Source organism: Gymnoscopelus braueri (assembly GCF_963280865.1).
Source record: "Gymnoscopelus braueri genome assembly, contig: SCAFFOLD_146, whole genome shotgun sequence".
NCBI lineage: Eukaryota > Metazoa > Chordata > Actinopteri > Myctophiformes > Myctophidae > Gymnoscopelus > Gymnoscopelus braueri.
In genome coordinates, this window is record NW_027660936.1 from 53,710 (window position 1) to 65,514 (window position 11,805).

At 43.0% G+C, this 11,805-nt stretch overlaps 1 protein-coding gene across 1 annotated transcript; it reads left to right on the plus strand.

Moving 5' to 3' along the window:
• Positions 1-1,962: 1,962 nt before the first annotated feature.
• Positions 1,963-5,680, plus strand: LOC308081038 (sarcoplasmic/endoplasmic reticulum calcium ATPase 1-like; the record flags this gene model as incomplete). Its single annotated transcript, XM_080457445.1, has 2 exons — positions 1,963-4,274; positions 4,999-5,680. The coding sequence occupies 2 exons, from the start codon at positions 1,963-1,965 to the stop codon at positions 5,663-5,665; spliced, it is 2,979 nt and encodes a 992-aa protein (XP_080313571.1). The 3' UTR covers positions 5,666-5,680.
• Between the last annotated feature and the right edge of the window lie 6,125 nt (positions 5,681-11,805).

Below are 11,805 nucleotides of genomic sequence, written 5' to 3' on the forward strand. Positions count from 1 at the left end.
AACAACATAGTACTTAACTCATAATAACACCAAAGCTAACTGCAATGACAATAAATGAAGGCTCAGAGTCAGAAGGCAGTTCAGAGGCCAACTGAAATAGATCTTGGTTTAAGCCTAGCATGTAGAGTTTCTTATTTAGACCACTCCGATATCTTTCATAATCATTCTAAACTCTCAGGGTGACGTGTGCTTTCATTTAAAAATCATTCTACGATAAGTGGAGAGAAAATGTCAGAACCTTTTTGACTATCAAATACAAAGTCAAAAACAATTCCTGGGACAATGAGACTGTGATTTTCACCATGTTTGCTAAAGCCAATTCAAACCAATGACTGACAAACATACCTATTAATGAATCAATGAGTGGACTAGACAATGCTCCATGCGTCTAAAGCATAAACTACTCACCAAGAGGCTATTATGATCACAAACTGGCAAAGGAGCTGAACTTTGCTCTTATCTATTTAGCTCTACTTAATCACGTGTCTATCTCGTTCATCACTTATTTGAGATAATTATTTGTTATTTGAGATAATGTTCCAGAGAACATGATCCATGTTGAAAAATGTTCACAGATATTCAAATAAGCAGAAGTAGCAGATCTTCAAGCTTACAACGCGCCACTTTGTGACGTGTTGTAAGCTTGTAGATCAGCTATTTCTGCTATTTTTACATGTATACAATTATTAAATACAGTCAATCATTTCTTTGTATGTTTAAGTTATTTGTCATATCTGCCCTGTGCAATCTTTGATTAAGAAGCCTAAAAATTTCAACATTTCTATTCATATTCCAATGTTTAATGCCAAACACACAATTAAATCGTTAATCACAATTAATTGAGTGACAATTAATCGTCAACTTAAATGTAATCGTGACAGCCCCATCTATGACATACCGGCTCTCTCTTGGCATTCTTGTGCCCCCAGCCCCCCGCCAGCAGTCATTCCTCTGCAATACAGTACACTCACTTTGTTCTTTTATTATTCTCTCATTTCTGTCATCAGCCTGTTCATAAAAGTGTGTCCTCCTTTGACTTATTTATGTTTTCAAATACTTTCATTTAGTTTATTTCAATTAGGTTAGTTGGTGCTTATATTTTTCTTCGTATTGGTATTGCTTTGCTGAAACAATGCTTCTGAATTATACATAATGTGTTGAGTGATGATGATGATGATGATAAAAAAAAGTTAGATTGTGGTAATATGTTGCATGAAGCCTCCCCAAAACCCATTTGAGCCGTGCGTCCTGCTCTTGGCACTCGTGCATGTTGTGTGCCTGTGTACTACACTGGTTTCCCTGGCTGGGTCTGTGTAACCGTGCCCCACTAAGGCTTGTACTAAATTAACCTTCTACCACCATCTCCTTCCTTCATTCTCTCGTTCTTTCTGTCATTTTCTCTCTCTCTCTGGCTCAGCCCCCTCTTCAGCAGCAACCAGTTGAGCCGTCACTCAATGACCCCCACTCCCCTTCCCCTTTGGTCGATCTTCTGTCCTACTCTCTCACCTTCTCCTTTCTCCTTAATCCACTGACCATGCATGTTCCAAAAACAGAACTCATTTACATGTGTGGTATACCCCCCCCCCCCCAAACACACTCCAGTGCCCCGCACCCCACCCCACCCAGCTCTGTCACTAGTCCCCATCACCTCCTCCCCAGACCCACGTCCCCCCCCCCCATATGTCCAAGACTGCCCTCCTCCTCACAGCTGCCTTTTGCTCCACCTCGAGACCCACCCTCCCTGACACCCCCACCCCACCCCCTGTCTATTTGGGGGGCGTGTCATGTGCCCCTCTGGGGTATAAAAGCCTGAAAATCTGCTCTTTCAGTCAGTCAAGTCCTCCAGTGTTTGGAGGGAGCCACACATTCAGGCAACGGTGGACCAAAGGTGTAAAGCTGCAGATAACCGCGAAGAAGTTAAAGAGCACGGCTAGACGCAGTTAGAAGCCCGCTCCAGGAAGGATGGAGAACGCACACACCAAGCCCCCGGCAGAATGCCTGACATACTTTGGGGTGAACGAAGCCACCGGCCTCTCAATTGACCAGTTCAAGAAGAACCTCGCCAAGTATGGCCCCAACGAGTTGCCCGCTGAGGAGGGTAAGAGCATCTGGGAGCTGATCGTTGAGCAGTTTGAGGACTTACTGGTCAGGATTCTGTTGCTGGCTGCTTGCATCTCTTTTGTGCTGGCGTTGTTTGAGGAAGGTGAGGAGACTGTCACCGCCTTCGTGGAGCCCTTGGTCATTCTTCTCATCCTCATCGCCAATGCCGTTGTCGGAATATGGCAGGAGCGTAACGCTGAGGACGCCATTGAGGCTCTGAAGGAGTATGAGCCTGAGATGGGCAAGGTTTACCGTTCTGACAGAAAGAGCGTGCAGATGATCAAGGCCAATCAAATTGTCCCTGGAGACATTGTGGAGGTGTGTGTTGGTGACAAAGTCCCCGCTGACATCAGGCTTGTTTCCATAAAGTCCACCACCCTGCGTGTTGACCAGTCCATCCTTACTGGTGAGTCTGTCAGTGTGATCAAGCACACTGAGGCAGTCCCCGACCCCAGAGCTGTCAACCAGGACAAGAAGAACATGCTTTTCTCTGGTACCAACATTTCCTCTGGCAGGGCCATTGGAGTGGCTGTGGCTACCGGTGTTTCCACTGAGATTGGTAAAATCCGTGACCAGATGTGCGCCACTGAGCAGGAGAAGACCCCTCTGCAGGCTAAGCTGGACGAGTTTGGCGAGCAGCTGTCCAAGGTCATCACTCTTATCTGCATCGCTGTCTGGGCTATCAACATCGGCCACTTCAACGACCCCGTCCATGGAGGATCCTGGTTCCGTGGTGCCGTCTACTACTTCAAGATCGCCATTGCCCTGGCTGTGGCCGCCATCCCTGAGGGTCTGCCCGCTGTCATCACCACCTGTCTGGCTCTGGGCACCCGCCGTATGGCCAAGAAGAACGCCATTGTCAGAAGCCTGCCCTCCGTGGAGACCCTGGGCTGCACCTCCGTCATCTGCTCCGACAAGACTGGCACCCTCACCACCAACCAGATGTGTGTGACCAAGATGTTCATTATCAAGACTGTTGATGGTGACCACGTTGACCTTGATGCCTTTGACATCTCTGGCTCCAAGTACACTCCTGAGGGCGAAGTTTCCCAGGGAGGTTCCAAGACCAACTGCAGCGCATACGACGGCCTTGTTGAGCTGGCTACCATCTGCGCCCTGTGCAATGACTCCTCTCTCGACTACAATGAGTCCAAGAAGATCTATGAGAAGGTTGGTGAGGCTACTGAGACCGCCCTGTGCTGCCTGGTTGAGAAGATGAACGTGTTCAACTCTAGCGTCAAGGACCTGAACAAGATTGAGAGGGCCAATGCCTGCTGTTCAGTGATCAAGCAGCTGATGAAGAAGAACTTCACCCTGGAGTTCTCCCGTGACAGGAAGTCCATGTCCGCTTACTGCACCCCTTCTAAGGGTGATTGCGGTGCCAAGATGTTCGTGAAGGGTGCCCCAGAGGGTGTGATTGATAGGTGCGCCTACGTCCGCGTTGGCACCACCCGCGTGCCCCTGACTGGTGCTGTTAAGGAAAAAATCCTGAGTGTGATCAAGGAGTGGGGTACGGGCCGTGACACCCTGCGCTGTCTGGCCCTGGCCACCCGTGACACCCCCCTGAAGGTTGAGGAGATGATCCTTGAGGACGCCACTAAGTTTGCAGACTATGAGACTGACCTGACCTTTGTTGGCTGCGTTGGTATGCTGGATCCCCCTCGTAAGGAGGTCACTCCAGCCATTGAGCTGTGCAGAGCCGCTGGAATCCGTGTCATTATGATCACTGGTGACAACAAGGGAACCGCCATCGCTATCTGCCGTCGTATTGGCATCTTCACTGAGGATGAGGATGTTGAGGGTAAGGCCTACACCGGACGTGAGTTTGACGATCTGCCCAGCGACGACCAGGGCCCAGCTGTGCGCAGAGCCAGCTGCTTCGCCCGTGTGGAGCCAGCCCACAAGTCCAAGATCGTGGGGTTCCTGCAGGGTTACGATGAGATTACTGCCATGACCGGTGATGGTGTGAACGATGCCCCCGCCCTGAAGAAGGCCGAGATTGGTATCGCTATGGGCTCTGGCACCGCCGTTGCCAAGTCTGCCTCTGAGATGATACTGGCTGACGACAACTTCTCTTCCATTGTGTCTGCCGTTGAGGAGGGCAGAGCTATCTACAACAACATGAAGCAGTTCATCCGCTACCTCATCTCCTCCAATGTTGGGGAAGTCGTCTGGTGAGTGGCCACTGATATAATCATCTTATTTAATTGTGTCTTCTTCCTCTTCTGTACGCTCCTTTCCCATTTTCTTTGCTACCCTTTTGAGTAACAATTTGCTTAAAGGTCGGTTCTATAATGCATGACAATCGTGTTTGTAGTGTGTTATAATGTGCTTATAAGGCATTATAACACTCATTATAAATGCTGATAATTATGCATAACAACTTATAACAATGTTTATAACGTATTATAAGTGCTGGTTAAAATGCATTATTATGCTCAATGCAACAGCACATTATAACTACCATAACTTAGTTATTTATAAAGTGTTTTTGTTATCAGTTGTTATGCATACTTATAAACATTTATAACGGGTGTTATGAAGCATTATAATGAATTAAAGACCCAACCTTTAAGTAAAGTGTTACCTGGTAGTTATAATGTGCTGTTCCACTGAGTTTATAATGCATTATGACCAGCACTTAAAACATATATTATTATAAGTTATAATACTTCAGTCATAAACCTTGTTATAAGTTGTCATGCATAATTATAGACATTTATACCAAGTGTTGTAATGCCTTATAAGTGCATCATAATGCATTATTAATGTGGTTATAACGCATTATAGACCCGACCTTTAAGTAAAGTGTTACCTCTTTGGGTTCATGTCGGCTTTGTCCACTGTGCAATTGTTCCCACGTGTCCTGACATTCTACCCTTCCTCCCACCCTCCCAGTATCTTCCTGACTGCTGCCCTGGGTCTGCCCGAGGCTCTGATCCCCGTCCAGCTGCTGTGGGTCAACCTGGTGACTGACGGTCTGCCCGCCACCGCCCTGGGCTTCAACCCTCCTGACCTGGACATCATGGGCAAGCCCCCACGTTCCGCCAAGGAGCCCCTCATCTCCGGCTGGTTGTTCTTCAGATACATGGCTATTGGTGGATACGTCGGCGCTGCCACTGTTGGTGCTGCTGCCTATTGGTTCATGTATGATGCAGAGGGTCCCGGTGTCTCCTTCTACCAGCTGTCCCACTTCATGCAGTGCCATGATGACAATGAGGACTTTTTTGACCTTAGGTGCGAGGTCTTTGAGGCTGAAGCTCCCATGACCATGGCCCTGTCTGTGCTGGTCACCATTGAGATGTTCAACGCCCTCAACAGCTTGTCTGAAAACCAGTCTCTGCTCCGCATGCCCCCATGGGTCAACTTCTGGCTGCTTGCTGCCATGACCCTCTCCTTCTCCCTGCACTTCATGATCATCTATGTGGATCCCCTGCCCATGGTCTTCCATCTGACTCACTTGAACGTTGAGCAGTGGCTGGTTGTCCTGAAGCTTTCCTTCCCCGTCATCCTTATTGATGAGGCCCTGAAGTTCGTTGCCCGCAACTACATTGAGAAATACTAAATCAATCAACTTTCCATCATTAGCCTGTAACTAAAGCAAGCTTCAGCAGTTTAAATAGACATGTAGAAGAGTCGGCAAAGGAGGAAGATCACAACCAATGAGGAGGGAGCTCTAGTGAGCCAATACAGGAAAACCTTTAAAAACAATACAAAATACATTTAAAAAATCGACATAAAAATAACCTATTTGTAAAGAAATATGTATTGAAATGGAGGTACTTGTCCCTGCCAATTACATAGTAAAGTATTTAAGATTTTATTCTAAGAAATAAAGTATGTATTTTTCAAACTTGGATATTCTCAGCTTGTCCGTTTGATTTTCCATCTCATTTACTCTTGTACTTGTCTATGTTTCTCATGTCTTGTGAACACACTGTATAGTGTGGGGGTGTAAGGTTGCAACATGACTTCATATGGACAGAAAAAGGCACATGCTTCCCAGTTGCCAGTGCTCTCCATAAGCTCTTTGTAGTCAGTGGACACTGTTGTTCTAATTAGAAACCTGAATTTTAATTAGCACCATTGGATTTCCTGAAAATGTTAGATTAACCAACGGAATCATGATTGTATGTGTAATCTATAAGTCAAAATAGTGGGAAAACTTTTTTCCCTACAAATCAAGGATGATCACCCAAATCTGTGGCATTGATAATTTGTAAATATTTTTAATTAGCACCATTAATTACCATTAATTACACCCTAAAAATGTAGATTGTAGAAATGTAGCCACTAGAATCATAATTCTACGTAATGTAGAAGTCGAGATATTGAAAAACGAATATTCAAAGGTCAAAATCCAAGATGGCCACTGTATTGGCTTTTGCGCAAATGGAATGATTGATTTGACTTAATACTCTGAAGTTTCCAAAAACATATAGTTTTCCTAACCCCCCAAAAAAATGTGAACGAACCTTCATATTTGGACATATTGAACTGGATTCAGCAGTTTAACACACAGCAAATTGTTTAGGTGCAAAGCACACAGGGCAACCAACAAAACTGCGACGACTGGCGGGGGATCGTACTGCTATCGATACCATTAAAAGTCTTCTGCAGGATCCTCATAGGCAGAATTGATTGCGCTGTTGGAGAACAGGCAGGATTCAGGAGAGAGAGGGGATGCACAGATCAGATCTACAAAGCCTTGGGACGACGAGGATTTAGCAAACACAGTGTAGTCTGCTGTCTGGAGCACTTTGAGATCTGCTGTTTATGGAAGATATGCGCTATCATCAACATTTATATACAGTGGATAGTAAAAAGTCTGGTTGCCTCTGAAATTAGACAACCATTTCATTAGGTGTGACTGCAGCAGCGAGAGAGAGAGATTAAATCAAATCAGAATGTTACATGCAAGAATAACAAAGCAAGAAATCCAAAAGGATTCTGTTGTATTATATGGCAACTCTAGGTCATCCATTGCAAGTTTGGGTTTATTTATTGTAAGTATTTCAGAAGCCATATTATATTGTGTATACATACAAGTATGTCATGTAAAACCTCTAGGAAAATGGCCATGTTCATGTAAATGTTTTGCAAGGAATGCAGGGGCGTAAATTGGGTATTTCTCTCTTGTTTTAATAAAATCATGCATAGTAGCCCAATGCAGGTGTAAGACCATTGTGTTTGTATTGTGTGGTAGGTATAATGAATAGTTTTCTATGCATTTCTGGGGTTTTGGGGGTTTTGACCTCCCAGCACTAGACACAATCATTGAGATGGTCAGATGTCACTGTAAAGCAGACTGTTCTTCACATAGATGTTCATGCAGATCAGTGGAGCTACCCTGTACGGAACTATGTCAGTGTAGTGCTGACTGCCAAAAAAAGACTGTCAAGATACATTTGCTAGTGACACCAATGATAGAGAGGATGATGTATAGACTGGTCTACAGTTTGTGTTCTTGCTATTGCTACAGCATGCTTTTGCTATTTGTGTAAAAAAAAATCACCGAAAGTGGTCAGGTCTGTCTGTGGGTTTTATAAATATCGAACAAACAACAGGTATTAAGAAGCTTGTGACCAAATAATAACTCCATTGTACATGGAGTAACTGCTTTGTACATACAAGGTTTCCACCCGACAGCAACGATAACCAGCTTTTACTTGGTAGTTTTCAGTTAATTTAACCAATTCAGTTTAATGTTGGGTAGGCCTGTTTTCTACAAAAGAATGGAATATATCATTTTTTTGGGCGGTGAAACCGCCCCTATAAGTGAGGTTTGGAAATTTGTACAATTATCTTGGGCAGTGAAACCGCCCCTATAAGTGAGGTTTGGAAATTTGTACAATTATCCTGCGCTGTGATTGGCCAATCACAATCTATTCAGGACTGTGATTGGCCAGTGTCACATGACACATGTGCATAGCCCTATATAAGAAACCATAACTTTAAAAAAAACATAAATTTGTTTTTTTAAAGTTATGGTTTCGTCCATCATAAAGAGTGTTTCAATAAATGTTTTTATCTTTTGTGATGATTGGTTGACTCCTTTCAGTATTGTGATTAGCTAGCAAGACACCGCCCACTTCACACAGGGTGTGATTTTTTGGGCGGTGAAACCGCCCCTATAAGTGAGATTTGGAAAAATGTACAAATATCTTGGGCAGTGAAACCGGCCCTAAAAGTGAGGTTTGGAAATTTGTACAATTATCCTGCGCTGTGATTGGCCAATCACAATCTATTCAGGACTGTGATTGGCCAGTGTCACATGACACATGTGCATAGCCCTATATAAGCAACCATAACTTTACAAAAAACATAAATTGGTTTTTGTAAAGTTATGGTTTCGTCCATCATAAAGAGTGTTTCAATAAATGTATTTATCTTTTGTACATGATTGGTTGACTCCATTCAGTATTGTGATTAGCTAGCAAGACACCGCCCAGCGGCGCCCACTTCACACAGGGTGTGATTTTTCTATTATGGAATATATCAAAAAATATATATATATGGAGATGTGTACACTGGTCTACAGCCTGTGTTTGATTTGATTGTTTTCTTTATTAAAGTGTCATGCTTCCAAGGAAGCTCAGCCCATATGGACTGACAGGACACTTTTACATTTCATTTGTCATAGACAAAGAACTGGCATAATAATTCACAAATAATGAAAAAACGTGTTTGTGTTTGTGTAAATAAATGACACAATCTTGTGTAAATGAGAGAAATCATCTGTCTCTGTCTCTTCATATATTCATATTAAAAATTCTAGATTGTTGAATAGGCTCAATGTATATATTAGTCTACACAGATATCGATTATTTTAGGCTCTTCTGACCTTCTTTTGACCTGAAAATCCACAAGGGTCAAGATATGCATGTTTACGCAGTGCCTGGAGATATTTAAGGCTATTATACTAGCTTAGCTCAGTACCTCAGTATTGAAAATTGCAACATGTAATTAAAGCAATAATGACAGTCGCCATGAATTGATAACTTGTTACACTCCCACAAAGCTACACTGTATACATCAAATGGCTGTGCCATTATTTGTGCCAATATTGACACCTCTGTAGGCTATCTACAGTAATGTCATTTCTAGATTTGATATTATATTAAACCACATTATATAGTATATTAACAGAATAGAAGCCACCAGTTGTCCTTCTGTTGGAAGGGGTGAGCAATGACGACAGGTGGCTTTTCAGGGACACCTGTTTGACACCAGAGACCATGCTTTAACAATACAGCTGTGTGTGTTGGTTTGTTGTTGCACTTGCCAGTGAGATAAGAATACAACAAATTTGTGTTTACTTTGTTTAGATGTCACCAACAAATGATGGTAATTTTGGTAATTCTCATACTTATTCTGATGCTTAATTTTATACTGAGTAATCAACAAACAACATAGTACTTAACTCAAAATAACACCAAAGCTAACTGCAATGACAATAAATGAAGGCTCAGAGTCAGAAGGCAGTAGTCCAATGGCAGTTCAGAGGCCAACTGAAATAGATCTTGGTTTAAGCCTAGCATGTAGAGTTTCTTATTTAGACCACTCCAATATCTTTCATAATCATTCTAAACTCTCAGGGTGACGTGTGCTTTCATTTAAAATCATTCTACGATAAGTGGAGAGAAAATGTCAGAACCTTTTTGACTATCAAATACAAAGTCAAAAACTATTCCTGGGACAATGAGACTGTGATTTTCACCATGTTTGCTAAAGCTAATTCAAACCAATGATTGACAAACTTACCTATTAATGAATCAATGAGTGGACTAGACAATGCTCCATTCGTCTAAAGCATAAACTACTCACCAAGAGGCTATTATGATCACAAACTGGCAAAGGAGCTGAACTGAATCAATATTCCGGATCCAACACAAGAGTACATCACTGGATGGCAGTCTGTGGTGTTGGATCCTCAAAAAAAGAAAAGAAAAAAAAGAAGAAATAAATGATGATCCCTCTCTATCTGTAGCCGGGGTCTCTCCTCTGTGGTGAGATTGTATGACTAGGCCTGTCACAATTATTACATAATCGTCTATCGCAATTATTTGAGATAATTATTTATTATTTGAGATAATGTTCCAGAGAACATGATCCATGTTGAAAAATGTTCACAGATATTCAAAAAAGCAGAAGTAGCAGATCTTCAAGCTTACAAGGCGCCACTTCGTGACGTGTTGTAAGCTTGTAGATCAGCTATTTCTGCTATTTTTACATGTATACAATTATTAAATACAGTCAATCATTTATTTGTATGTTTAAGTTATTTGTCATATCTGCCCTGTGCAATCTTTGATTAAGAAGCCTAAACATTTTTAAATGTCTATTCATACATACTGTATTCCAATGTTTAACCGATTGACTGCCAGAATGATTTCAGATTTTTTGCTGCAGTCTGCCAGAGATTTTTCATTGAAAAAAAAAAGTACTCAGGAGCCGAGATACAGAATTTTTAAGTTTTAAGTTAACAAGGAAGTGGACAGGAGTCTAGATCTTCAAAAACTCATATCTCCTTGGTCTTTGGATCCAATTTCCGATTTTAAGTAAAAAAAACGCATATATGCGTTATTGGCAGGCAATGTGTTAATGCCAAACACAATTAAATCGTTAATCACAATTATTTGAGTGACAATTAATCGTCAACAAATTTGTAATCGTGACAGCCCTATCTATGACATGCTGGCTCTCCTCTTGGCATTCTTGTGCTCCCAGTCATTCCTCTGCAGTACAGTACACTCACTTTGTTCTTTTATTATTCTCTCATTTCTGTCATCAGCCTGTTCATAAAAGTGTGTCCTCCTTTGACTTATTTATGTTTTCAAATATTTTCATTTAGTTTATCTCAATTAGGTTAGTTGGTGCTTATATTTTTCTTCGTATTGGTATTGCTTTGCTGAAACAATGCTTCTGAATTATACATAACGTGTTATAGTGCTGTGCACTGCAGAGTGATGATGATGATGATGATACAAAAAAAGTTAGATTGTGGTAATATGTTGCATGAAGCCTCCCCAAAACCCATTTGAGCCGTGCGTCCTGCTCTTGGCACTCGTGCATGTTGTGTGTCTGTGTACTACACTGGTTTCCCTGGCTGGGTCTCTGTAACCGTGCCCCACTAAGGCTTGTACTAAATTAACCTTCTACCACCATCTCCTTCCTTCATTCTCTCACTCTTTCTGTCATTTCTCTCTCTCTCTGGCCCCCTCTTCAGCAGCAACCAGTTGAGCCGTCACTCAATGACCCCCCACTCCCCTTCCCCTTTGATCGATCTTCTGTCCTAATCTCTCACCTTCTCCTTTCTCCTTAATCCACTGACCATGCAGGTTCCAAAAACAGAACTCATTTACATGTGTGGTATAACCCCCCCTCCCCCCCCCCACACACAAACTCCAGTGCCCCGCTCCCCACCCAGCTCTGTCACTAGTCCCCATCACCTCCTCCACAGACCCACGTCCCCCCCCCCCCCACATGTCCAAGACTGCCCTCCTCCTCAGAGCTGCCTTTTGCTCCACCTCGAGACCCATCCTCCCTGACACCCCCACCCCACCCCCTGTCTATTTGGGGGGCGTGTCATGTGCCCCTCTGGGATTTAAAAGCCTGAAAATCTGCTCTTTCAGTCGGTCAAGTCCTCCAGTGTTTGGAGGGAGCCACACATTCAGGCAACGGTGGACCAAAGGTGTAAAGCTG